This window comes from Strix uralensis, chromosome 3 (assembly GCF_047716275.1).
Source record: "Strix uralensis isolate ZFMK-TIS-50842 chromosome 3, bStrUra1, whole genome shotgun sequence".
Taxonomy (NCBI): Eukaryota; Metazoa; Chordata; class Aves; order Strigiformes; family Strigidae; genus Strix; species Strix uralensis.
The window spans coordinates 97283557-97310220 of NC_133974.1; the positions used below are offsets into that span (position 1 = coordinate 97283557).

Here is a 26664-nt window from a genome sequence, read left to right on the forward strand (position 1 = left end):
ACCTCCTCAACAGTAGAGAGCGTATTTCTGTGCCTGACTGTGCATACAGTGATCCCAGCTATCTTCAAATGGTAATTACTTTTTAAAAGAAAATAGCAGAAAAGAATGCAAACTGTAACCCCGGCTCTGCAGGAAAGGTAGATGAGTGAGCAGGGATCTATTATAATTATACACCTGTATTTCTTGTTCTCCAAATAGAAGTAATTTTCTTTTCTCCATGTGGTGGTAATAATAATTCACCCTGGCTCCAGCAAGCTAAACTTCTCAAAGAATGTCTCTTTCAAGACTGTCCTCTAGCAATAAAGTATAACAAAGGGAAAACTTTAACATGTGTGTTGCAAAGAGCAATGAGAGAAAAGTCAGGAATAGACAAGTAATGAAAAACAAAGTTTTGTTTCTAACATATGGGGGATAAGTTTTTGCAGGGGAAAAAAAAAGTAACTAGTGACATTATGAAAACAGCAAACAACAAATGACATTTACTAAATTGGTGGGAAAGTATGGGTGTTCTCAGCCCAAAATGTGTGCCGTTGCACTGTTTAGCCAATCCAGGGGCATAGTCCAGGCATAAGTGCTTTCTGAAAGCATGAAGAAAACACCATATGGGTGTCCTGCAAGTCCCCTGAACAAGAATAAATACTTTGCCTTAGCATTCTCTTCATCACATATAATTGAGTTCTGGTAGCTGTTAGACAGTGTCTGAGCCACAAATGATATCACTGCCAAGACACTGGAACCTTTGCCTTCCAGAGACCTGAGGAGCCGTGGCATCTTCTGAATGCTCTAGAGTATCTGAACTTGGCAGATACATACCGAAACATCCCAGAATAAAATTCAGATGTCCATCTGGGTTACTTAGACTGACCCTTAAATGCTAGAAGACTCATGAACTGAGAACTTCTGATATGGTTTGTGATGAGTTTTAATGGAAATTTCAAAAGAGGATAATTGAGTCTTAAAGGTAATTGAATCTTGAAGATCTTACTCTGACAGACATTGTCACCAGACAAAAAATCCTCTAAGTAAGTAGGGCCATGCTTTTCTCTTAGCTCTTCCCCCTCCTCTCCCCCCAAAGGTATCATGTTCATTGCAGAAATCATGTTTGTTGGAGGTAACTTTAACTATGACCAAGGCATGGCTTCTGTCCACTAGGTTGCTTCTCCCACATTCTTGTTTATATAAAGAGAGGGTGAGGGGAAGGAACACAGCATGCATAATGCTAATAAATAGGAAATTTAAACGAAGGCCTTATGAGATGAGCTTAATTTGTCTCTTGTGACAAAAATAATTTCCTTTGGGAGAAATAATACACTTGAATTAGACAAGAGAGGGAAAGGAGGGGGAAAAAAGGGGGGGAAAACATACAGTTGAAGGGTTAGAGAAACAGATTCACTGAAAACAGATCTGACAGGAAGAGGCACATGAAGCTACTATTTACCATCAAGTGCAGCATGCGTGCATCACCTCCTGGCAAGCGAGTTTAAAACTGTCAGAACACTATGGCTAGCGCATTCCTGCTAATCATATCAAGGGACCACAGAACAAGGACAAGGATCTATTTTAATATTTACCACTCAGTGATAACATTTCAAAAGTGTCCTTTTATGGATTTGTTTTACTCATCTACTTGTAAGGAAGGCTGGACACGACTTTCCTGCTGCAAACAATTAATTTCATTTTGAGTGCAGTCTAAAGGTACTCTACAGTACTCCTCTTTTTAGGTCAGGGATCAAACTTGCCACCTCCAAAAGTCCTGTGTAAGAGGAGCATGCCTCAGTTTTCCTGCTCCCTATGCTGCATTTCTGAGAACAGAATCCTTCTGAAATTTTACTGCTTAAGACTCCTTCTTTAACATGATATTTGACCATTACCTCAGTTTCATTGCAGCAGAAGATATCAGAATGGGTATAAAATTGTGGATCTAGGTCAGGAAGGGCTGGAGCTGGATTAAATAAAGTCTTAACTGAAAAAAAGAAAAAAAAAAGAAAAGTCTAAATCTCTAATGTTTTAGATTCATAAACCATCATGTGAAGCACCATTGTAGTTAATTCACAGCCCCAAATATTTATTATTAACACACAAATGGCTCCCAGTTTCTGTGTTCTCATTTTATAGAACTGCTAAATGTTTTATTTATTATAGTAAAGTTCCCTTCTAATTCATGTGCAGGCACCTGTCATGATGAGAACATGACAGAAAAGTAACAGAAAAAATAACCAAGAAATTATAAGTAAAAAAAAAAAGGGGGGGAAAGCCTTAGACAGTAATTTGTTTAACTGATGATGCTTCTTCCAGGATTTTAATAAGTTTTACAAGAACTGGTTTAGTTCTAGAATTTTTTCAGTGTTGTTATCTGCGTTCTGCACATGAAGAAACAGGGGTATGGACTAATGAAGGGCATGTCCAGACAAGGAGTTAAACATGCTTCTGAATGTGTTACCTAACTTGTTCAAACTGCCACATTATAAAACTGTAGTGTAGACAAGGCACTGTATATTTTTAATACGCTATCTGGCAGAGCTAGACTTAAACTTAACACGTGGTAGAATATGTTAGTTAACCTAACTTTAAACTGTAGCCTAAGGCCCCATGTAACAGCAGAAAAGGTTTGTCATGAGGACAGTATAAGTGACTTACTCACTGTTAACACAGGAAGTCTGCAGACTTGGTTTCTCACTTTGCCAATTTTATGATTAATACTTTTGTGTCTTAACCACAAGGCCATCATTTTTATATAAAGCACACTCTCTTACTTCAGAAATATTCCCTATAGTAAGTGATCAAATCTTCCAACTCAGATGCCTAAATTTTCAGTCCTAAACACATATTTAGACCCTAAACTACAGTGCATAATATTCAGACACCCTGAACGCTTCTGAGTCCCAGTTAATGCCCTAAAAGAGAAAGATGCACAGACTTCTGAAATCTGAGTACCAAGAAGCTTAGAAGATGACCTTTTTGATTAACACTCTGAAAGTTTCAGCCTTTGACTGTACAACTTTATCATGCCTCTCTACCTGCCTCATTAAAAAGAGTATTAAAGTGACAAAGACATTTACTCAGAAGTTAGAAAATGCCAGGATTAGGATTTCCAATGAAATCTTAATTTGGCTCCCTTATATTATTACAATACAGTATGTATTATAATAAACTCTTTAATTATACGATCAAATACCACTGAAAAACAGCATGTGATCACATAATTAAAGACTGCAACATAATACATATGCAGAAAGGAGACAAATTAAGGTTTCACAGGCAACCTTAACTCTTACATTTCCTATTTTCTGAATTGCAACTGTAATAATTTTTTTTTTTTAAACACAAATCTTCAAGGTATACTTTTCTAGGCAACAAACAAACAAACAAACAAACAGCACATATTAGAAAACAAACTGTCATGTGGTATCGTACCGACATATACATGGGTCAGAAGCAGCACTGGAAGTGCTCCAACTTGGGTTTTAAATAATACAGACTCATCATGAACAGGGTGTAATACATTACTATTAGTTTGCTCCCATATTTAATATCTGGGGGGGAAATAGAGGAACCCTAAAATTCTCTTTCAGGCTGTGAAGAGCACGGCTGTGAACAGGGTAATCTGTTCGGTCTCTCTGAGGAACACCAAATTATTTTCTGCCCAAATTCTTTCTCTCCCTTTGCCAAGATCCATTCTCCTCACCTAGTTTCCATTCTTCATGCCTCCCTGCATAGGCACTATGCAATAGTAACCTTTTCCACTCAAATTTCATCACATCATATCTCTTTTCGCTCCCTCTCCTATGCTTTCTTTTTCCCACTTCCAGTACCCACAGCCTACTCCCTGACTCTACCTCCATATTCCAATCTCTATTCAACAGATGCTATTCTCTGTTCCAATTTTGCTCCCCTTTTTGTTTCTCTCTTCATTCTTCCTCTGCCACCCCCAAAATCAAGCAAATCCCTCCTACGCTTCTCTTGTCTGAAATGTACTCTCCCTCCCCAGCACTCCCGTCCAGCTTTGTCTCTTCTGTATTCAAATCAAGCAAGCTCCAGCTCTGCACTTCCTGGGCCCACAAGAGATCTTTAACAGTATAAAAGAAGTTGCCTAAAACCAGACTCAGGAATTACACTGGAAGTCATGCTGCCCACATGGACAACTGCCTACGTGGACAGACTCTCAGGGGAAGCTAGCTGTGAAGCTCTAACAATTTTCCCAAGTCTATGTGAAAGGTAGTTATTTTCTAAAGGCAGATAATACAGTAAAAATCAGGCAGATTTCCATACTGTTGCAAAGGCTTATCTTTAAAAGGAAGCTCCCTTCCTATCAAGTCTTAAGTAAATTTTAAGGTAGCCAGTATTCCTAATTTAAAAGGGGGTAGGGTGGGAGGCATTTTCCATTGCCTGGTTTCTGCAGCCACTATGCTTTGGCAGAAATTACAGAGTTTAACCACAGACAAACAGCTGATTTGAAAAACTGCAGCCCAAGATTAAAAAGTTAAAGCACCTGAAAAATAGATCCTTTACTTGCAAGTGACATGGAACCTTAATAACTGACGCTTTCTTCACTACAGTATTAACAGGCTGGACATTATCAGCCATCTTTTATGGAGTCTGTCATTACAGAAGCCCAAAAACTGCTTTACAGCCTTTGACATACAATAACATTTTGCCCACCAATGAAGTGGTCCCCCTCTTGGAAGCAGCAGCAGCTTCCCAGCACGTGGCCATTAAAAACCTAGAATTTCCCAGTCAGATTTCCACTACAATTTACACTCACTTCATAAAACTATTCACAACCCTCCCTCCTTTCCTACGCTGCCTTCCTTCCTTCTCCCCAAGATTGTCACAAGATCTTTAACAATCAGTGCCACAACCAGAGGATGTCAGAACATGAGATGTCCCTCTCTAGCCTACAGATCCAGGTGATGTTCACTGAACAGAAGCAAAGGGTTCTTGTCTGTGTGTCCACATTCTTTCTCCATCTTATTGTTTCTTTATTTCAGTAAGAATGAAGAAAAACAAGCAAAAAACCCCTTGAAACAGAGGTTTGAGGCATCTGGGTATGCATCTGGTTTAAACAAAAATAGTCTAGTGCACATCCTAACATGCAGTACTGCATTATACATGAGGGTATTGCAGGCTAAAAGAAGGGAAATTGCATTAACAATTTACAGTTGGCTAAGGATAGATTTTTACAGTGCTACAAACTCAGCTGTTTACTTAGATCTGACTGCACATGACATTTGAACATGTGTAGCCTACTGCTTTAAAGCAGAAGCAACCAAAGCCTTCCTGATAGGAGCTGCACAATGATTCCAGACTGACAGCGCAGAACTATAGCAGGCCCACAGTTAACTACTATCTCTTCTCGATATATTGTGCTGTCTACAGTTGCTAAATGCTGGCAAGCCTGTTCCATGTATCAGGTTTGGATTTTCTTAAACTGCCTTTAAAAAAATACTATCTTTTCTTCTGTCACAGCCTGGCATCTTGCCATATAAGGGTGACAAAAGTGTGAAGCATCTTACCAAAACTATGCAGAGTTAGAAGTAGGCAAAATAAATCATGGATATTGATTCATGACTCAACTATAGTCCATTAACCACTAGATTAAGAATGCTTTTATCCATTTTCATAAAGCATAATGAAAATACATAGCAGGCTCTGTTCCCCCCTCATATATTTAAGCATTCCAGGTGCTACTCAGTTTTCTGAGGTTTTTAATTTTTATTTAGATTTGCATGAACCCAGTTTTGACATTTCAAACAGAAGTGAAAATAATTTTTCCCCATGCACAGTTCTGTTTACAGTTTATAACTATTACCACCATAGTTTCAGAGCCACTCTCTCCCAGCCCTGCATCTAACATATATCTGCTTAAATCAGCACAAAATACATGATCATGATGTATAAATTAGTTCTGCCACATCTGACATCTTCACTAGTGCGTGAACGCTAGTGATCACAACAGGTGCACGACAGAACTCAGTGCAAGAGGACTGAAGAATCAACAATCCTGACATGCTATGATCCACTGGAGCAAGCCTAGGCCCAGCTGCAAGGAACCAGTTAGTTCTGATCCTAGTTTCATCCCTGACCTGCTGTGTGATTGACCATATTATGAGCTGTCCCTTCCCAGTCTTATCTTCTGGATAGACAAGAACATATTTTTAATCTCATATAGATGCCTCACTTGCATAATTATTTATTTAGTGTTCAAATACAGCGGTAATTGTGCTTGAGTAACTGAAAGCATTACAGGCACTTGAACAACAAATCCTCATGTTGGTAGCGAAACCCCACCCTGTTCAAGCAAAATGTCACCTTTTATCTACGTATATGCTACACTGGCCTACATTTAAAAGTACAGCACAGTAACAATTTACTAATAATTTCACAGACCATGACTCTCTATTCAATGGCAGCATGCCAAGTCACACTCTAAGAATTTTGGTTAAGAAGAAAAAAGCTTTTTTTTTTTTTTTCTTTAAGGATGTTAACTTCTGTACAAAAAACCACAGCCATACCTACTGCTACGCTGGGAGAACAAGGGCATAAATCTGTTTTTGAGGTCATTTCATTCACTCTACTCTGTGTGGAACTCTACTGACTTGCAATCATTATGCTTGTTCTACTCTGGAATAATACCAGAGTTAGGCCTATAGTTCCTGACCTAACAACATTATACTGCATGTAGTCACAGCATGAAAATAGGAGGAAAGGCAGCACCAGACATATACGGGGCAATTATAAGGGTATGGGTTGACTTGCCATTCAAGGTAAACACTGCAATATTTTAAAACTGAATTCAGTTTTCATTAGCATAGGATGAATTTGTTGGCTATTGTTTCATTTCTAAATAAAACTAGTATGACAGAAACCAGAATAGACCACAGAATCTTTATTTAGAAAGCACGATAAAGAATATTTTTCATGCAACACAAATGAGGGAGACGGAACGGCTTATGTTAAATTACCTCCACTGGCACGTGCCATTTTCAGAGCTTCAAGAGAAACAGCAGGGGTTATTTCTAGCTGGCAAACAACCACTTTGGCTTTACAGATGACATCAGAAGCCCTCTTCAGGTCTTCAAAATTTAAAAGCAGGTTGGCTCCTGGGACTATGACAATAACGTTCTGTCCTAAAGAGAAGATATTGTGGTTTTTACATTAACCTTTGCAATAAAGTATGTAAAACAATTCCTTGCTTTTCTACAATAAATTTCAGATGAGTATTTCAATTTGCTTTCCAAAAACTCCCCACTAAAAATGTATGCATTGCATTGTTGACATTTTCAAATATCCAAAGATTTCAGAAGATAATCAAAAATGACGGACACTGCACAACAAATGCAGTATATATTTCTTTGGGAAAAGTCATGTATGGGCTTTCCTCAGTCTTATTTTGGTCTTTTCTATGAAGCACTGTACTAGTAACAATGAAGATGGGGGCCATACACTAAGGTTGATATTTGCATTTTCCTAAAAAATTCCAGCAGCCCTTTGAAGAGAAAAGCATCAATGTGATTACTGAGTTCATATGCCAAAAATGCCATAAAAATGTTAATTTTCCCATCAGCTGGGAAGAGAGAATATTTCACACAGTTATGAAAATTATGCATGTTCTTTCAATTTCAGAGAAGCAGGCTTGCTCCATTTACCTGCGACACTTCAAGTTAGAGCCCATAACCATCATGAAAACCAGAACCAGCTTGCCACCAAAACCAGAAGGGTAATGTCTGTGTCTAAGAAAAGCTTTATCAGAAGTGAGTAAAGAAGGTGGGTGACAGATTCTTCTGCACTTAAAGCTGGCCAGCAGAATGGTCTACGCAAAGCTATACATGCAGAAGCACAGTAGTATCTCAAAGCATGTCTAAGATCTTTCTCATTCTCGTAGTTTGTTTTACAGTTAGGTGAGGAGGTTCATTTACGTAGGTTCCAAATATTCTTTTGTTTTTCTTCAGACATGCAAGTTGCCTTCTTTTATTGCAGTTTCTTTCTTTCATTCTTTCTTTTTTTAATCTCTGTTACAACACCTAGAGACCTTCAGGCATGGGTGCCTTCAAATTAAAATTTATTATTAATCACTCAGGTATTAAATTCAATAAGTCTGTTGTTCCTTGATTTACAGGCTCAGCCCGCCCCCGCTGAAGATTCCTTTAAGGACTGCCAATCATTAAAGGCTACCAATTCTGCAATGAACTGAATTACTCTGCAAATAAATATTTATGTTTTTAAATACATTATTTTTGTTGAATGCGACTTCAAAGTCCTTTGAATAAGAACCGTGCAAAGCTTGCCTCCCTAAATATGTTCTGAAAAGAAAGCAGGACAATGGAAAGAATAATATAGTGATCTCAGAGGGAGGGGCCCAAGCTTTCCAAAGCAATTCTGCTGTCAATGGTTTGGTACAGAACAGCTGCATATGAAAAGCAAAACCTCAGCATTTAAAGCCAACGCCCTGCTTTTCAACAGACAATGATGGGCATCTCGGATAAAAAAAAAAAAAAAAAAAAAAAAAGAAACAACCTTCTGCAACAAGTAAATGCTATCAAAGATATCTGGATCCTGTTGAGGAAACATTCAAAGGCAAATTGCACCTATTTTGCCAAGCATATATTTTGAAAGCTTATAGGGTGCAGCAGCACAAACACTAAAAGGCAGGGAATCAGTAGTACAAAAATGTATTTCGTTTCTGCCTGGACTCTGTGCTACCTAGAATCTCAGACTCTATCCACATGTCTTGCTGCATTATCTTGCTGAACTATTTAGCTGTACTGACATGTATATTATTATTAGACGTTAGAGCTAATGGCCCAAGGCGATAAGGAAGGCTGTTTGTTTAAACCCATATGTGCAAATTCAAGGTAGCCCATGCTGCACTGGATCACAGTCAGAAGCTTTTCTTTGTAACTACAAAAGGTCAGAGACTTAAAGTCTGCTTTCAGTCCTGCCAGGGAAATGCAGTACCTACTGCAGTGTAACAGTCCGGACAGGCTTAATGCAAGCTTTAGAGAAAAAGCCACATTCTGTTCTTAGCTACATATACCACATTAACTGTGAATGAGAGCAGTCACCACGAACTTACACCAGTGTGCATGAAAGCAGAATCTGGACCCATGCACTCACAATTAATACCAGAATTTTGTATTACTAGCAACCATTTTGTTGAAAGCAATTATTTCTTGCCAGGGAAATCAGATGGGAAATCAGCACCAGGGACAACAGAGTTAAAGACAGATGGCAAAGAGGGGTGGGATTCATCTTGTCCAACATTAACTAATTGTTAAAGTTTTCAAAAAAAAATTCCACATTCTAGAAAATTCTAAGAAAACTGATTTCTAAAAATTAGTTTTCTAGGTTCCTTCAACAAGGAGGAGAGACAAGTATTTTCAGAGGTTTTTTAATCTTAGGTATCTTAGGTATCTGAGAAAGAGATAAACTGTTGTCTGGAAATGCCTATGAATCTCTGTTAACTCTAGGTGAAGCCTCTTTGAAACAGCTCAAGTGAGGTAAAACGTTGCCTACACTAAGAATCAGAAAAATGCACTTACTGCATTACAGTTAATTCTAACATATCATTACTTAGACTAAAAATTCTCTGTTTTGATGGGAGCATCTATATAATTTTAAGTTTTGCAGACATCAGCTAAAATATTAGGGGCCACATTCACAGTTGCTATAAGCTAGAACTGCTAAATGAAGCTGATAAACTTGTGCAAGCTTATACCAGATGGGGATTGGGTCCAATCAATACTTAAAACAGTGTGAATGCTGCATATGTAAATACTGTCCTCAGTTGGGCTTCTAAACCTGCTGCTGTCACTTCTTAGAAAGATGGGTAACTCAAGCTAGATTTTTTTACAAGTGTCATTTTATAGATGCCACCAGATGAGAAGTGGCAGTGTAAAAATCAAAGGCAAACCAGTAAACACCACGGTGCAATAACTCTCAATTTTTAAAATGGGATGACGAGCCTAAAAGCCATCAGTGATGCTTAGAACTCACCAAAATCTCAAACAATGCAATTATAACAATAGCTGCAGAGCTTCTGCATAATAATTCATAGGGGAAAAAAATTATATTTGTGACCAGAAAAGAATGTTACAAGAAAAACATTTGCTGCCAAATCACACAGTTCATGAATATGAGGGCAAGTTTTGGGTGTGTCATGGTATCATAATTTCTATGAAGTTACTTGGTAGGAGCATTGAATAGTCTTGTACACAAAACATTCAAGTTCATGATGAATGTCAACACATAGAAATTCTGTAAAAATTCAGGTGACATTTCTTCATAATGCTGAAGATTCAAAACAAAGATTTTCTCTTTGGAAAGTATAATTCAAACAAGCTGGCATGTGTATTCTAAGTTTGCCTTGTTTATTTAGCTTTATCTAAATATATATTTTGAATGTTTTTTTACTAGTAGTGCTTTGGTATTGAAGGTACACTCACTTGCAAAATAATGCCTATTCACTGTTCATGAATGATTAATAACTTTATCGTAAAGTCAGCACAATGCCTATCTCAAGTGAGGGTTATCTCCCAGTGTTCTGTGTTAGGTGAGCTTTAAGTCCTAACTTGCAATAATCAAGAGCACTTTAATCATGACCTGCCAACCTCTGTTGTCCCTCCACTGAATTTTTGCTACGAACACGGAAGTTGTCAGACTGGTTCAAACTACTGGTCCACTCAGGCCAGCTTAATGGTGCCATTAACAGTCAGTATCAGATATGGACCAACGCAATAAATTTCACAAGTAATCATGTAAAAAATTGTCCATAAACAGGTTTTTTCCCTCCCTATGTGTGTACGCAAAAGTACAACACACATCACTTTATGGGGTTCTTACCATTCAATAGCACACTGTTGGCAGAAGGTGTGCTAAGTGACAGAGCTAGTAGAAAGAAGGCAGGCTGAAAGGGGAAACAAAAGCTGGGGCTCACAGTGGTGCGATGCACCTCAAAGAAAATGAGTTAAGAAAAGCAGCTGCATGTACCAGCTTCTCTCCCTAAGAGAGAAAATACGGATTCGAAGTATACAGGGTCCTGGTAAACTTAAGCTTGTGTTAGTCAAAACCTATCTGAAGGGGGAGTTGCATAAAAGAGAACAACTGAAAGGAGCACAAGGTTCCAGAAAAAGATCTCTGCACAGATTTCTGAGACCAGCCCAGAGGGAACCTTTGCACATCTCTGCGTTGCACATTTTCCAGTGCAGCACTATAAACATCTCTGCAGCACTTTACATTAAAGCAGGGAGGAGTTTCTTTTATTGAAACTACACTGTATTGTCCCAGAATATAATGCAACTTGGAGAATATCAAATGTGCCTGATAATTTTCAAATTTTTAGTACTTTACCAATTACGATAATGGATGAGTTATAGCTGTGCAATTCAGTAACCAGCAAAAATCTTCCCAGAAATTCAGCATCACCAGCTAGACAGACACAGGTAACCTCAGGGAAAGTTTACTTCAGAGCCTCCTCTGACTGCTCTCTACAGCTTTCTTTTCCTCTGCCTTCACTCATCCATCACAGTCTGCTCCTTCTACTTGAGTATCTCTCCTACTTCTGCCTGGGATTTTACTCAGTTGATTGGAGTTGGTATTTTCCCCAAGTATCGGTACTTGTAAACAACTGTAAGATGACATGCAGGTTAGGTGTGTGAAAACACAGCAATTAAAACTTGTCGATTTATGAGATGATACTTATGGTTTTTTATTTGTCCCTCGTTGTCTTAACACAAAAAAAACATCACCACCCCCAACTTCAAATGCTTCCCTTTTAGGTGTAATTTGAACTAGCAGAAACTACATCAGTGCATTGAATGCTGTGGTGTTTCAGCTATGCCAGCACAACTACTGTGGTAAAACATGCATGTGTAGACAAGCCCTTTGAAAAGTGTTGTAAAACCTGTTTAGGTCAAATCAGCCAGGTTTCTACAGGAAAAAAAATATTGTCTCTTGTAACAGCGAAGCACATAAGTACTGCTATTTTATTGCAATTTACTCAATTCAGGCGCCAGATGGTTTTAGATAGAAGTAACAACCAGAACCATTATCAATTATGTGCATCTGTTTGCTTTATAGCATAGTTCTGACCAGGTTTGCTCTTCTACTAGATTTTAAATGAAATCTGAGGCCAGTGGTAACTTAATTTAGGATTTTTCAGTTTCTGAAAGAAACAAACTACCTGACATTATGCATTATTCATCTCAATACATGAATCACAAGACTATCAGAGACCCTTCACGTTGACACTAACATGTAAAATATCCCACTGTGAACCTCATGGCACTGAACAGTTTCCCTTTCCCAGTGCTTATAAAGGTTTCAGATCCACAAGATGGTTTTATTCCTTATCCTTCAGAAAAATTTATGGTGTTGTAATTTTAACAGGTCATCCCCTGTTCATGTGAATTTAGACCATGTTTATCTTAGTTGGCCATGCATATGAATTGGGAAGTAATAAGACTGTTTCTTATTCAACTATTCTGGACAGCAAACCTAGTGCAAAACACAGTTACATGTACAAAACTGTGATGCCTGGGAGCGCGCTGCTGGATTCTCACTGTCTCTCCTATATACAATGGCCAGAGTAGTTACTGTATGTGGCATAAGAAAGAAGTTCTTAAGAGTTACTGTGATAATTTACCTGCTGATCCAAACCAAGACAAGGAGGTGGAAGTAAGAGGCACGTATCTAGTTTACTCAATGTATTACAGCTACCTTCTGATTTAGAGTTGTCATGCTAGGCTTTGATTAATCTTACTTAGGGAAAATTAAACTCACATCTCCAACTAATTTGCCTAGTTTTCCTGAATGTTCCTGTGTAGACTTGCCTTTAGTCACAGTTCCTTCCCAGGTTTGCTCCTGGAGTGAATAGTCACGTTTCCTTTACCATTTTGAGCTGTAGCCCAATGTACTACCATCAGGTTACACAGGAACTTGTGAAGTTGATGTGTCAGCTAAGCTGTGGTAACTGTTCAAATGAAGGCTCTGAGCTGCACCAAAAGTGAACTAATCCAGCCACACTTAATTTGTTATGTTTGCATAAACATTATCAGTCCTGAGCTCTAAATTTTGATCCAGACACATGTACTTCTCCTAAGACCTCTCAATAACACAACTTGCTTGAGGAAAAGATAAACAGAAAGTTTTCAGAGGATAATTTAGCAGTCCTGAACAAGACTATGAAAATAAGCCAAGTCTCCTGCAATATGAGAGTAAAGGCACAGGCTAAGGAAAATTAACACAGAAAAAACAAATATGCCATTTCACTGTGTATTCATCACTGCAGATGCAACCTGGGATCAAGAATTGTGGTAATATTACAAGATCAACATAAATATACTAAGGACAATTCCTTTTCCTGATTCAGGGCATAATGACTCTGTGCTCAGGAGGCAAACCCTCTCCTCACAGTAAAAGTGCTTGATAAGTTGTGGTGGAAAAAGGAGAGCTTTAACCTTCTGCTACACCGTGTGTTCTGGCCAATGTAAATCTAGATAGATCAGCTGGCTGACAGAATTATGGCTATCACACTGCTAATCTAAGCCTCTGATACTGCTGCTTTTAGGTACCTCATCCTACAACATCGCCTGTTATAAAAGGAAGTGCAACAAAGTGTGAGTAAGATAATGGAAAAAATGGAAGATGTAGAAAAAATAATTCCACAATTAACAGTGACAAGGCAAAGGCTTCTTTTATGGCTGTAGAGGCAGAACAAAGAGGACAATTCAGAGTAGAAATGTGTACCTTCACTGTTGACAATTATTGAAGCAGTTCCAGTAGCAGCATCTGCAGTCTGACCTACAAATGCTAAGAAAGGGAAAAGTTACAGCATGCATTCGTTCAATACTTTACTTTCAACCAATAGCATGTGATGCAGTTTAATTGAATTAAATCTAAAATGAACCCATAACCTCCAGCAATTTAAAAATGCTAATTACTCTTTCATGTGCAACAATGCCAGAGAAGCTAACAACAACAAAAAGTGTTAATTTACACCCACAAAACAGAAATGCGAATCCAACATTCTTTAATTTGGCTACATCGCTGCTTTAGAGAAAGCATGCTATTTATACAGACTTCTCAGGCACTCTACTCCTACATGGAAGTATTTCTTTTATCCAATGAAACAATAGAGTCAAGGCTGGAGAAAACGAAAATATTAAAACAACACAGCATTTAATTCCGTGTAGATTTGCATTTCAGCAGTAATATTAACATGTGCTATGAAGGCAGTGGTGAGGCTGTATGTTTCCTCTTTGGATTATTATTCAGATAAATTAACTAGCAGTGAGGCTGGCAGCACTGTCTATTATAAAGATTGTTCCATACTTACTACTATAAGAACCTGTTTTCAGCTGTCAGCAAATTTGTCAAATATTAACCAGTGGTCCGAAACTTTCTATGACAGGTGGGGTTTTTTTAGGTAGAACTGTAGTAGAAAACTGTCAAAAAAGTTGAGTTATTTTTCCGAAGAAATGTATTTGAGAAAAATCTACTGTTTTGTTTAAGACAAATTCTGGTGACCATTTGTTTGAGAGGCTCTGGTGTTCTAACATTTTAGAACATGGACTTGATGCTGGGCAAAAGTTGGCTTCTCTCTTGTGGCCAATTTAAAAATCTGCTCAAATTTGACAAAGCTGAAAAAACACATAACATCATGCTCATTCAGTTTTGCTGAAGTATTGCAGGTACTTGCCCTGGAGGTACTCTTATCTAACTCAGAGTTACAAGGGTCAGAGCAGAACTTTCCTTGCAATTATAGCTTCTTTTCACCATGAGCTAGGTCGGCACACTGGAATTGAAAGCAGAGAACTTGTGTCTTCTGTGCTCTCAATGCTCTTCCTGCAGAAAATAAGCAGCATGAGCAGCAAGCTGCTCCGTTCAAATGTGAGAGAGAGATTAACACATCAGTAAAGGTTTAAATGGTCTGAGCAGCACTGGTAGCTGATAAATTGTGGAGCACAGGAAGACTGGGAAAAGGGAAAATTACAAAACAGATTGAAATTGGAAAGAAAAAGGGTAAGGTGGTATGTTAGGAAATAGAAGAGCAATGTAAACAATGCAGACATATGACAAGGATCCAGGATATGCAAGTTGGCAGAACTGCATTACGGCAAGGATTTTCATCCAGTACCCAGCATCCTCATGTATAACAACAGGGATAGGCTTGACAATGATTAAACTGAGATGAAAAGCCAGGGACTGAAATAAGACAGTCCTAAGCAAAAAGGTCTGTGCACACTGTATCACCTTTGGAATCATCTTGGAATGCAAGGTGGGATCCTGGCCAGCCTCACCAGCAGTACATCCTATCTTCCTCCAGGGCTGATCAACGTAGGGGATGGCAATCTAGCACCATTCTGAGATATTTTTAACTCAATCAGCAGAAATTGGTACCTTGGACCTAAACGTTCCAACCTTTCAACTGATCTACCTAGGTATCAACAAAGTGCAATATGATGGAATTTCTGAAATTTTTTTCCTACACTTTTCTTTTGCTGATATAAAGATGATTTAAAAATTTATGTTAAGATTGTAAGATCAATCATTTAAATCGGAAAACATGAGATTTAAGGTTCCTTGTGGAACATACATTTTCATGCTATGCATTATAATAGCATTATTTACATAATCAAAGACTTTATTCACGAGGTAGGCATGCTTTGGAGAGATTTAGAACTGTAGACTAACAGACACTTTTTATGGTATCCTTGCCTGGTTTCTTGCGTAAGTTGGAAGATATGCAATGAATAAACCTGTATATACATTAGTGAAATATTTAGATGCTATACTGATAAGCATAATAAAAGCGCCCACAAAATACTGATAGTTTTGTCTTTAAAGCAGGATTTGAATAATGCAGTAAATGAAGCTTGTGGCTACACATTAAACAGAAGAGATAAACAGAATATGGAATTGCCACTTAGTGACTGCATCTGTCCATCCTTGTCCATGCTAAAGGACAAAAGAGTCATGTAGACAAAAATGTGATCATGTAGTTAAGCAGCACACAGTAATACATTTACACCAGAGAGAGAATTAGGGTTACAAAGGTTCAAAGATACTAGAATACTGTGAATGCTTAATTTTCCTTTTCCCAAAAGCCTTTTAACATTGATTACTGTGTGTATGTGTGATAACAAACATCAGCTGCAGCCTCTAAAATGACTGCATGTGTCATTTCACAAAATAGAGGTGAAATGTACTGAGTTGACAAATGCATTTCCACTCTATACCTCCACTCCCAACATGAAATTGAGAATGAATAATCAGACTGGATTTTTCAATTTCTCACCAGGCATTACCATCATTAATGCCAGCCTAAACAACTGCGTAACAGCAAGTTATCTTCAGGTGACTTGCACTGATGTAATCATCTGAGATTTGGAGGTAATAACATTACATTTTATCTTTAGTGGTACAGCTGATTTCAGAAGTCCCCATCTTCTCACCCATAGCCATTCATTCCCCAGCTGCATCTAAACAATTATTCACAGTTCTTAATGGTAAAGCATATCCATTAAGGGAATAAAATAAACCCTCCACTACCAATTTTTAAAGCTTAAAAATAATACAAAAGGTTTCTTCAAAGTAAAATTTTACCTGTAGAAATACCATTCTTCTTCAAATTTTCAACATAATCATTGCCAAAGGAATCCTTCCCAACCTATACAAAAGATAAAAGTATAAGTTTTCTCTACAGAAAGGTGAGAGGATAGATAGATCATCTTTAGACAACAGAATGCTCTAATGTAATTTGAATACAACACTTTCTGGTTTGCAGCACTTTGTCTTATTAATAAACTAATAAATAATAGTAAAGATGCATTAATAGTATTAATAAACAATAGGATTAGTGTTCTGCAGTTTTTTCCCCTATTACAAAACTCCCCCCTACACCCATGTCACTATATTCAAGTTTCATTTTCTTACAACCACTGCATTCCCTTGACAGTGAAACTTTCTGGAGATTGTAAAATCTGAAAGTGTACTGAATTATTCAGCTTTGAATTGAAAGCATTTATAGCAACTCTGGTGTCCTTCTTAATTGCAGTTCGTATTCTGAATTTTCTACTTCAAGTATCCCTGGTGGAAAAATATGAAACCGTTGTTATCTGTTAGAAAGTGACGATAAACATGGCATTGCTGATTTCTATGATTCTCAGAACTAAATGTACTGTTTACAAATTCAACATTTTTTGCTTGTTTTATCCAGCAACACCAGATCAAGTTGAGTTAGGGAGTCAAGCTATGTTCTATTGTTTTTCTAACAGCAAGTTAAAGAGCTTGTAATTTCAGCTCCACTAATCCTTTTAGCCAAACAGAATTCTGCTTGCTGTTTGTTCAGACTAATAAACATTTCTTTTTGTTGCATTACACAAGCTGAACAAAGGAGATGAGGTATATTGAGAAAAAAATGGCATAACCTGCTTAATGTCAAAATAGAATTTAAAATATATTTATAAAGCCAACATAGCTTTTAATTCACCACTTTCAGCCTATGTCTTCAGGATGCATAGTGAGTGCTCCCACTTCCAAGAGTAAGTTGTGTATCTGAGCAGTATCAAAGACTGACCAATGCTACAGGAAGAGAGAAAAGACCATCTTTCAGATTAGAAGCCAAATCAAGATCCTAGTTATGGTCTAGACAACAAAGGTATTACACAAGGAGCCCCAACTAATGAGCCATCTTCTCATAAAATAGGACTAAATAGCTAACGGTGTATTTGAGTTATTGGAAGCACAAAACAGCCACCTCTATTGCCTGCAAGCTCAGAGAAGGCCCGAGTACTAGCTAGTGATCACAACAATCAAACCCCACGATTCAGAATTCTAAATTTTAAAGTGTCACAGATGGATGATCCTTCCCCCCACATACTCTATTGCACAACCATGTTTGGAAACACACTTTCATTTCCTACAGCTCTATAAGGGATTTTTCTAAGGCATTATTAGGGATGGTCCCAGTCTTTTACCAAAGGAGGACAGCAATTTAGGTCACAACAGTCTAACCAGACAGAACATTCCTTCAGTACATGGGAAAAAAACCCAACAAAACCAACAACATTTACTTTGGTCACTGTGTTATTCATTGTTTGCATATTAGAATATTTCTGTATCTCTGACTACTCCCACTTTGCCAGACAGGGCGGGTTGTCAGAAGCTGCATCTTTCGACCGACTGCTTTAGGCTGGATGACTGCAGCCATATGCAATTTAAACCTGAGTCGTGCTCACCTCTGCAGCCTAACAGTTGTACTACTGGAATGCATTCTCCTTGATCGTATCACCTTCTTCCTCCCTCCCTGCTACAAAACTTCTACAACAAATCTCAGGATTTGCTCAGTTATTTCAACAACAAAATATTTCATAACCATTTTCCAAAAGCTTAACTGAAACTTCCTTCCTTCAGCTGTGGGTCCTACATAACTGACAGACAGGCATCCTTTATTGTTCAACTGTCATAACAACTGAGATCAGCCATGGTACTTTTGCTCACAGCGAGACATCTCAGTGCTGGAGGGAAGCCCTTGGAGGGGTCTCCATGGAGGTCCTTTTCCTCTGGAAACTTTTTTCCATGTTAGTTCATCAGCATCCAACCCAGTTAATCCTAGTGCATTTGAAAGGCTTATCTTTCCATTCAGGCTTTACCCCCAAGGAAGACAGAGTATTGGGCATCAGACTCATTTTAGATTAAAGGCATATTTACTGACCATGTCAAATTATATAACATTGTTTTAAATATTTTCTGCTTTTGCACAGACCCTGCTAGATGGATTATTGGGTAAACAGAAAAATAAATGTCTTAGTCTGCTCACCACAGAACATTGTATGTGCTGAAATAGCATTTCTTCTTTCTTGAGTTCTTAACAACAATAGCCATTTGTACAAGCATTATGGTCACATAGTTTGCATATTAGAATTACATTGGTATTTTTCAATCTGGGTTTTCCCTGCTTACTATCATGTTTTCCATGTAGAGCTAGAAGAGCTGGCTGGCCTCATAGCAGCTAAAATTCTAACAGCTTAGAGAATCAAACTCATCTGTATCTGAAAATGAATTACAACAAAAACATGTACCTCTTCACAATTGTTTGTTTAATCTATTCTATATGCTCTTTTTTTAGAGAGTGTTTACTCTTTTTCTTCATTAGGGAATTAAACGTGTACTAAAGACAACTATAAGACAGTAAAACAAAAGAAAAAAACCAACTGAAGATATCCATCATATTCTGGGCTGCATTTGAGATATAGCTGGGTTCTTACAATGAACTGAGGATTCAGGCTTACAACACTTAAATTCGGCTTACAGATCATCTAAAGAGAGAAGACTACATAGCATGGTAATACAGCACTTCCTATGTCTGAGTAGGAATCAAATGCAGCTGGGGCTTAAGTGAGGATCATTCCAAATTGTTTGTCAGAAGCAAACCAGGACTTTTTTCAGCACATACAATGTCTTTCACACCAACATCCTCCACCATCTTCATCTAGGATGTTTAACAGATTTTTTTGGTAATGGCCCTACCAAAAAAAAAAAAAAAGAAAAGAAAAAAAAAGAATAGTTTTGGGAGTTTGGAATCTCTCAAGACCACTGTGCATTTTTCAGTACTGCAACTGAATTCTTGTTTGAACATGAGCAATTAATTTATTTGCTTAGATCCTTTAGTTCCCTGACAGTAGTCATTTACATTTCTCTGAACCATTGTCTTTCTTGTCTTTTTGAAGTGGCAATTATTCCATCAATATTGGCAACTCTTACATCAACACTGGGCAGATTGAGGAGGGGAGTTTAAGACTGATACTGGGATACATACCCAGAGTAACAGTGGCCACTTGCAGAGACATCCAGGCAGAAAGTAGAACACAGTTTGCATTTCCACTGCTCAAACTCAGTACTTGGATTTTACATTAAAATCCACAGCATTCTGTGGCATCTCTAGTCATAACTGTAAGTCATTTTAAAACGCCCTCTCTCAAACCCTCACCAAATAGTCAGTGGCCTTCTTTTGTGTTTTAAAGCTCTGAGGTATGAAGAATGCCTTGTCACTTGATCTGAGATGTCTACCTCTACTCTTGTTGATGTCCTCTGTTTAAATTACAGTCCTTGTAAGAGGATGCCACACTCCAGCAGAATGTCCCTCTAGTATTAATACTGATTCCATTCCTTGAACTTCAGGTTGAAGAAGCAATTATTGCACCTGTACTGGATAAAAAATGTTGGGAATTATGGCCAAAATAAAAGCATGTTACTGAGCACAGAGTGTGTGTGTGAGGGCCAATTTGGCTTTAAGAACCACTGAATACTTAAGATGACTTGTTAAAGTAAAAAGAATTGAATTGTGATGGTTCATTATTGCTTGACTCTTCTTAGTTTATTCAGCAAGAAACTATACTACATCCCATTGACCTACGCAGATATAAGACTGTACTGTTATGAGATGAGAATATTTTGTGAGGCTATAAAGTGCATTTTTAATTTAAAAGTAAATATTAAGTTTTAAAATTAAAAAAATACAAAATGCTAACATTTATAGATATTAGAGTCATTCTCTGCTGTTTCTTTTCTCCAATAAATACACATCAGAAAGAAAGAAAGAAAGAAGACTAGGTTTTACTGAAATATCATAAATATGATTTTGGAAAGTAATTAGAAATTATAGTAACTGCTAAATTTTATTAGGAATGCAAATGTTTCCAGAAACATGTATGCACTGAGCAAAGGCTAGACCATTAAAAAATAAAACAAAATTCACACTTCAGTGGAAAAAAACCCTTTAACATTTAGCAGGAAATGTTAGCAGGGAATTCATTGCCAGTTCATCTTGTACTTGAATCTGATCGTTCTTGAATGCAAAGATGATCAAATATACACAATATTACAGAAGCACAAACATTGCCAATATAAAAAAAACCCTACACTGTAAAACAACTAGCGATAATGACCCACAGAAATGCTTGCAGGTGTAATTTAGAGTTATAGCTACCATTCTTTAGCCTAAATATTGGATTGGAAAACCAGTGAGAAAGGCTTTCTTGAGATGTTTCCAGTACTTCTCAAAAAATCCCTGACAGACAACGATCCAACAAATCTAGCATCCGCCCCAGCTATGGCAATAACAAAGTATGTCCAGTCAAGTTGAAGTTTCATCTACAGTTAGCACAGGATAGACAATAAGGCTACAGAGAGAGAAAACTGGATCTTAACCTTAGTAATGGTCACTCAAAACTTACAATGTTTAATGACAAAAATTAAAGAAAAGCATTGTAAGAATATAGCATCTGTCAAGCTGAATCAGCCCAACGGTCTGTGAGCCAGTTTTTGGAACTGCTGTATATCAGATGTTTCAGAAATGTGGGCAAAAAATCCCATAGTACACAAAGGTGCTAGAACTTGGACATGAACATCTCATCCTAATCTCAAGTAATGAGATAATGATTTAACCCTTGAAGCACAAAGTTTTATATTCCTTCTCAAATCTGTTACTGGCTTGTCGGTGTCTGATTTTTAATCACCTACAAAGTAAACTTCAGATTGACTATAGTGCCTTAGCACCTGAATATCACCAGTGAAGCCCCGATCTTTTTAACAGTGGGAACATAAAGAGGAGGGGCTAACCAAGATTACTTAAATTTTTAACATCTCAAATTCTCTCCAGTTCTCTTTTGCATGGTACATCAATCTCAGTTTTGCAATCCTTCTTTATATGCAATTTCTGCCAGATCTCTAGCCAACTAGTCTTTGGTTCTGGCAGTGCTTTTAAAACAGCCTCCTCCATGCTTAAATTTATAGCTCAAATAACTAAAAGAAAAGGGAATTAGAGAGGGATTAAAAAAAAATAACACAACTTTTCTGTAAGTCACCTAAAGGTTTACTGGAATTTGCATGAACATTTAGTTCAGCTGCAATCCAAGAGCAAGTCATTGCTTACCTTGCAGATCAGCGAGGTCTTGGCACCAAGTCGAGCAGACTGGACACATTGGTTGGCTCCTTTCCCACCAAAACCGATGAAAAACTTATGTCCAAGGGTAGTTTCTCCAGCTCTTGGCAATCGTGTAGTAAGGCTATTCCAATTTAAAGCAATATTTACAAACATTAGTGACTGAAAATAACAAACATCTTCAAAATAAGAGTGACATTCTTATAATCCTGAATGGTCCAACAGCCAGCCAGCAAGACTGAAAAAGACTTGAAAGACCTTTTAGGGTCCCTGCTTCACATCCCACCAGTTTAAGTTTATTCCTTATATGCCACCCAGTCAAGCTTCTCATTTATTACTCAAGAGAGGGATTGCATTTCTTTTGTTCATGTTTCATGTTTCTACAGGAAAAGAAGCACTTGATCGCTGACTGGGATTCCCCAGTGCTAACTCAATACAGATAAATAATAAATCTATAGGTCTCACTACTCATGTTGTTTTACTCTAGCATTCATCTCAAGTTTATGTATTGTTCATTTAATTTCATTAGATCTAATTATACCTTCTTGAACCACCCTAAGTAATTTTTCACTTTGTTGGTGTTTACACTCCTCAAAATTGTAGATTGTTATCAAAACCTTCCTCCCCTCTGCTGTCATTCAGGCGCACTGTACATATTAACTTCTTACTTTTTTAAGTTTTTCTCTTACAAATCAAGCTTTACAACTTTTCAGCATTTTGTTGTTTCTTGAACACAGTCCAATTACACTTACATCCTTCTGGTGATGGGTGCCCAGAACCAGATGCACTAATACAAGCGGAGACCCACCAGGAGTGTACTGGTTTCATTTCCATTTTGGAAAAAACAAAACAAAACTGTAATTTTGTTAACCCTGCCAGATTTTAACCTATCTCCAGCAAAAGTTGAAAGGAAGAAAAGTCACCACCAAGACTATGTGGAAGAATTTGTCTTAATGCAAAAGGTTAGTTTACTTTTGCTACTTCTATTAAAATACATAACTCAAAGCTGGGTTTGCAACACTGAGATTACCAAAATCTCTGCCTCCTCAAGCCATACATTCCAGGCACATGGTTTAAAAATGTAATTCCTTCTCTCTTCAGCTACAAACAAGTTCACAACGTGTGCGGAGGGAAGGCCTCCTACGATGTACTAGCAACCTGTTCAGTCAATGACAGTTAGTTCAGACAGGTTTCCAGAAGTCTGCAGGAAAGAAACAGTGAGTGGGGAAGGGGAGTCTGAAAGAATGCAGAGAAATCTGCACTAATGAGGAAGAGATTAGCATCAGCTCTGTTTGTAAATTTATAACATTATTTTACCAATAAATCTTACAACAACTTCAAAATTGCCAGCCCTTCAATTCAGGAAAAAGGTGACATGCTTCTGTACTAGCAAATGACTACAGAATGATTTTTGAAAAGGATATGAAGAATACGTGTGTATTACTTTCTGAGTTTATGCTGCAACTTCTGGGGCATGTTGGTGTTTGCAAAATCTTATGGAATTAATGACAGAGCACAGCCTGATTTATTGAAAATTCTCAGGAAAAAGCAAATTTTTTCTTCCTACTAATTTTCAATTCCAGCCTCCATCAGTCCAAAGGTTTAGGATCATTAGGAAATCAGGAAAACCTAAAATCAAACTAGTGAAGCCAAACAAGTAATGAACTCCCAGAAATTAAGATTTTTGCTTAGAAAGAGTTATTATGGGTCTGTGTTTCATCTGTAGTTACAGTTTCCGGAGAGATCTAGGTAGGGATGCAGACTCTAAGTAGGAATGCTCACTAATAGAGCACCCCAGATTTCAGTGTGAGGGTACAGTACCCAGCCAGCAGGTTTATTTTGTGTGGGTGACCACAGAGAAACCCCAGAAGGCTCACACATGCAGCTAATGGCACTCATTTTGTTTCCAGAGAGGCAGGGCCTGGAACATTCTGTTGGGAAATGTTTAAACTATTTTAAATAAAAATACAACAGCTTTTTACAAGTATACTTAGAGGTACCTTATATATATATATATATATATATATCTCTATATGGAAAGGGTTGCTAAATTAAAACTGTTTGCCCACAGCAGCATCTGGCAGGTTGTTTACAACGAGTAACTGTAGGGTTTCAGGCAATAAGGTGTAATGAGTGTAGATAAATAATGTTTATTAATGGTAACATCTATAATTTATCACTATTTTCACCACTGGAAGCCAAAGTAGTGATGGTTGTGGACCAGACAATGAAGGCCACAAAACTCAGCTGAGGAACTCCTATTCAGCCAGTGCCAGGGTACTTCTAAAATTATGTGCCATTCAGTAAACAATAGTTGTTTCACTCAGCCTTGGTAAGAAATAGCAACAGCAGCTCTTGTATAATTCCCTTCATCCACAGATCTCACTATGCTTTAAAAAGCAGAACAACATTCCTGTTTTGTGGGTGTGAAACTTAGGCAAGTCATTTTGCCTTTTTGTGTCTCAGGTCAGTCGAAAGCCAGTGGCAAAACCAAAAATAGAAATCAGCTCAATCCACTAGCTCACACTGTCTTATTTAAATTCTGCAGTATGAAAATGGTATCAAGTCTCAAATAATTTTCCATCCTTAGGGTGGTTTTCAGAGATTATAGCTTATTCTAAATACATTTGTTTCCACAAAAAGCTAATACATTTTCAGACAAAGATTAACAATTGCAACATCCCAGCAGACATCTGCTAATAGTGCTGCTCTGAGTTCATACGCACTTTCAAGAAGCACGTTCAACCATACATATTCTTGTTTTAACAGTGACCAGACCATGCCTCGATCTTCTCTCAGTTATGTTGGCATCAACATGCAACTCCAATGGAAGCATCATAATTGCACTGGTGCAAAAACAGGCTTGGCGAGATGAGAATCTGGGCCTCGATGTTTCAAGCAGCATGGCACAACAACTGCCTGTGGGAATCAAACAGCTTGCTAAAGACAGGGAGATGACCTTTTTTACTGTTTTGATGGAAAGGTGCAAGGCAAGGGGCAAACGATCAAGCTGGAACAGACTTATAATTAGCCAATTTTAAAAATAGGCTGGGCAAGAACATGCAGCAAGTTCCTGCAGCTCACTGTAAACAAAAACCCCACCTTACTACATTTCAGGCATGATCACCAATCCCTTTGGACCAATTCTCCACTCCAGAAGCCTATTTTTATTATCCATATTAAACAAATTCAGAGTACTGATCTATATATAAGCCAGGAGGTTTCACTTTCACTGAAACAGGTATTCAAGAAATTATTTTTTGCTAATATACTACTATTCTCTTGTCATTTAATTCTGCAACTATACTAACTTTTGATTCACATCAGACAATTTTAATGAGCATTTCAGGCTTCTGTTATGAGCAGGCAATGATGAGTAATCTGTATGATTAAGGAACCCTATAAATTCTTGGCTTATTGATGGTGCCACAAAGAATACTCAAAATAGCCTAAAAGTGATGAAACAGCTAATGCTACTTCAAAACTAGGCTAAATAAGTTAATTAGAAAAACCGTCACACTGGCTTTCAGAATTGTTACATAAAATGTTTTGTAAAGACATTTACAACTTCGACGTAATTTGAAAACGCTGACCTGAAAAACCTAAGTTGCTATCCAACACACTACTCTTTCCTTACGTGACAAATTCTGCTCAGCTTTGAGAGGATAAATGGTGCAAAGGATATCGAGCTCTCACATCTTATAGACAACCAGAAACTAAACTTGAAAACCCCCAACACTTATTAGATGTGAAATAAAATTACGATATAGTATGTTTTGTAAATTGTGCACCATATTACTGAATCATATTTATAGAGGAAAGTTCATGCTGAAACACTTTGGACATTACAAATAAAGGAATACAATCACTCAGAATTTAAACTGAGTTTTTACAAAATAGTATTTAAATGTAAAGCGCACAACAATGCTGCCCACATTTGTTCATGGGAAATGAAGAATCTTACATCCACTTACGTTTCAGAGGTTTGGGATGAATAAAAGTACACATGTAAGAATCTCACCATTGCAGTAACTTCAATCCTCTCTTCCAGTAAGTGTGTGCCACGAGTTACCTTAAAGGCTTGAGCTGATTAGCATTTGTATTTTTAGGCAGACATCCCTTTGGAAGGATGGCATTAGAAACAGAACAGAACCCTTTACTACTGTCTTGAAGCACTGAATCAGAGGTGATAATGCAACTTAGTGAGCCATTAATGCCCCTTTCCCTGGTATTCTGGGTTTTCTTGAAAAGTTCCCATCTAAGCAGTGACTAGCTGGTATTCAGAGATACAAAGTCTAAAGAAGGAAGGAGGGGAAAGGGAGAGATGTATATTAGCGGCATTTGCATAAATTAATCCTGAAATTAATCACGGTTTGCTTCCGATTCTTGACACCTCACCAGTGTCTGTTCATTGTTTTCAACACATGAAAGTACTATAAATATGTATTATTACTGCTAGCTTAAGCTGATGTAGAACCACGCCCTCCCCTCAGCAGCATTTTCCCAGTGTTTCTCTTGCATTCCTTTTATTGCTCATGGAGCTTCCTAATTCAAAACATTTTTGTTCCAAGGGTCACTTTAATTTGGATCAGCAAATTGGTCCAACTTACTGTACAGCAGCCAGGGCGGGCCAGAACTTGCAGGACTGTGGAGAAGGTGAGTGAGGGGAGGAGCAGGAGTGCCTTTACTGGCAGCAGTACAGCCAGACTCCCCTAAGCCAGTGT

At 37.8% G+C, this 26664-nt stretch overlaps 1 protein-coding gene across 1 annotated transcript in view; it reads right to left on the reverse strand.

Moving 5' to 3' along the window:
• Positions 1-26664, reverse strand: part of RBKS (ribokinase) — a 69959-nt gene that overhangs the window by 28772 nt on the left and 14523 nt on the right. The window contains exons 2-6 of the mRNA XM_074863513.1: positions 21932-22064; positions 16603-16666; positions 13744-13806; positions 6963-7127; positions 1872-1963 (exon numbers count right to left, since the gene is read on the reverse strand). Coding sequence (XP_074719614.1) covers positions 1872-1963; positions 6963-7127; positions 13744-13806; positions 16603-16666; positions 21932-22064 — 517 coding nt within the window. The remainder of the gene's footprint in view (positions 1-1871; positions 1964-6962; positions 7128-13743; positions 13807-16602; positions 16667-21931; positions 22065-26664) is intronic.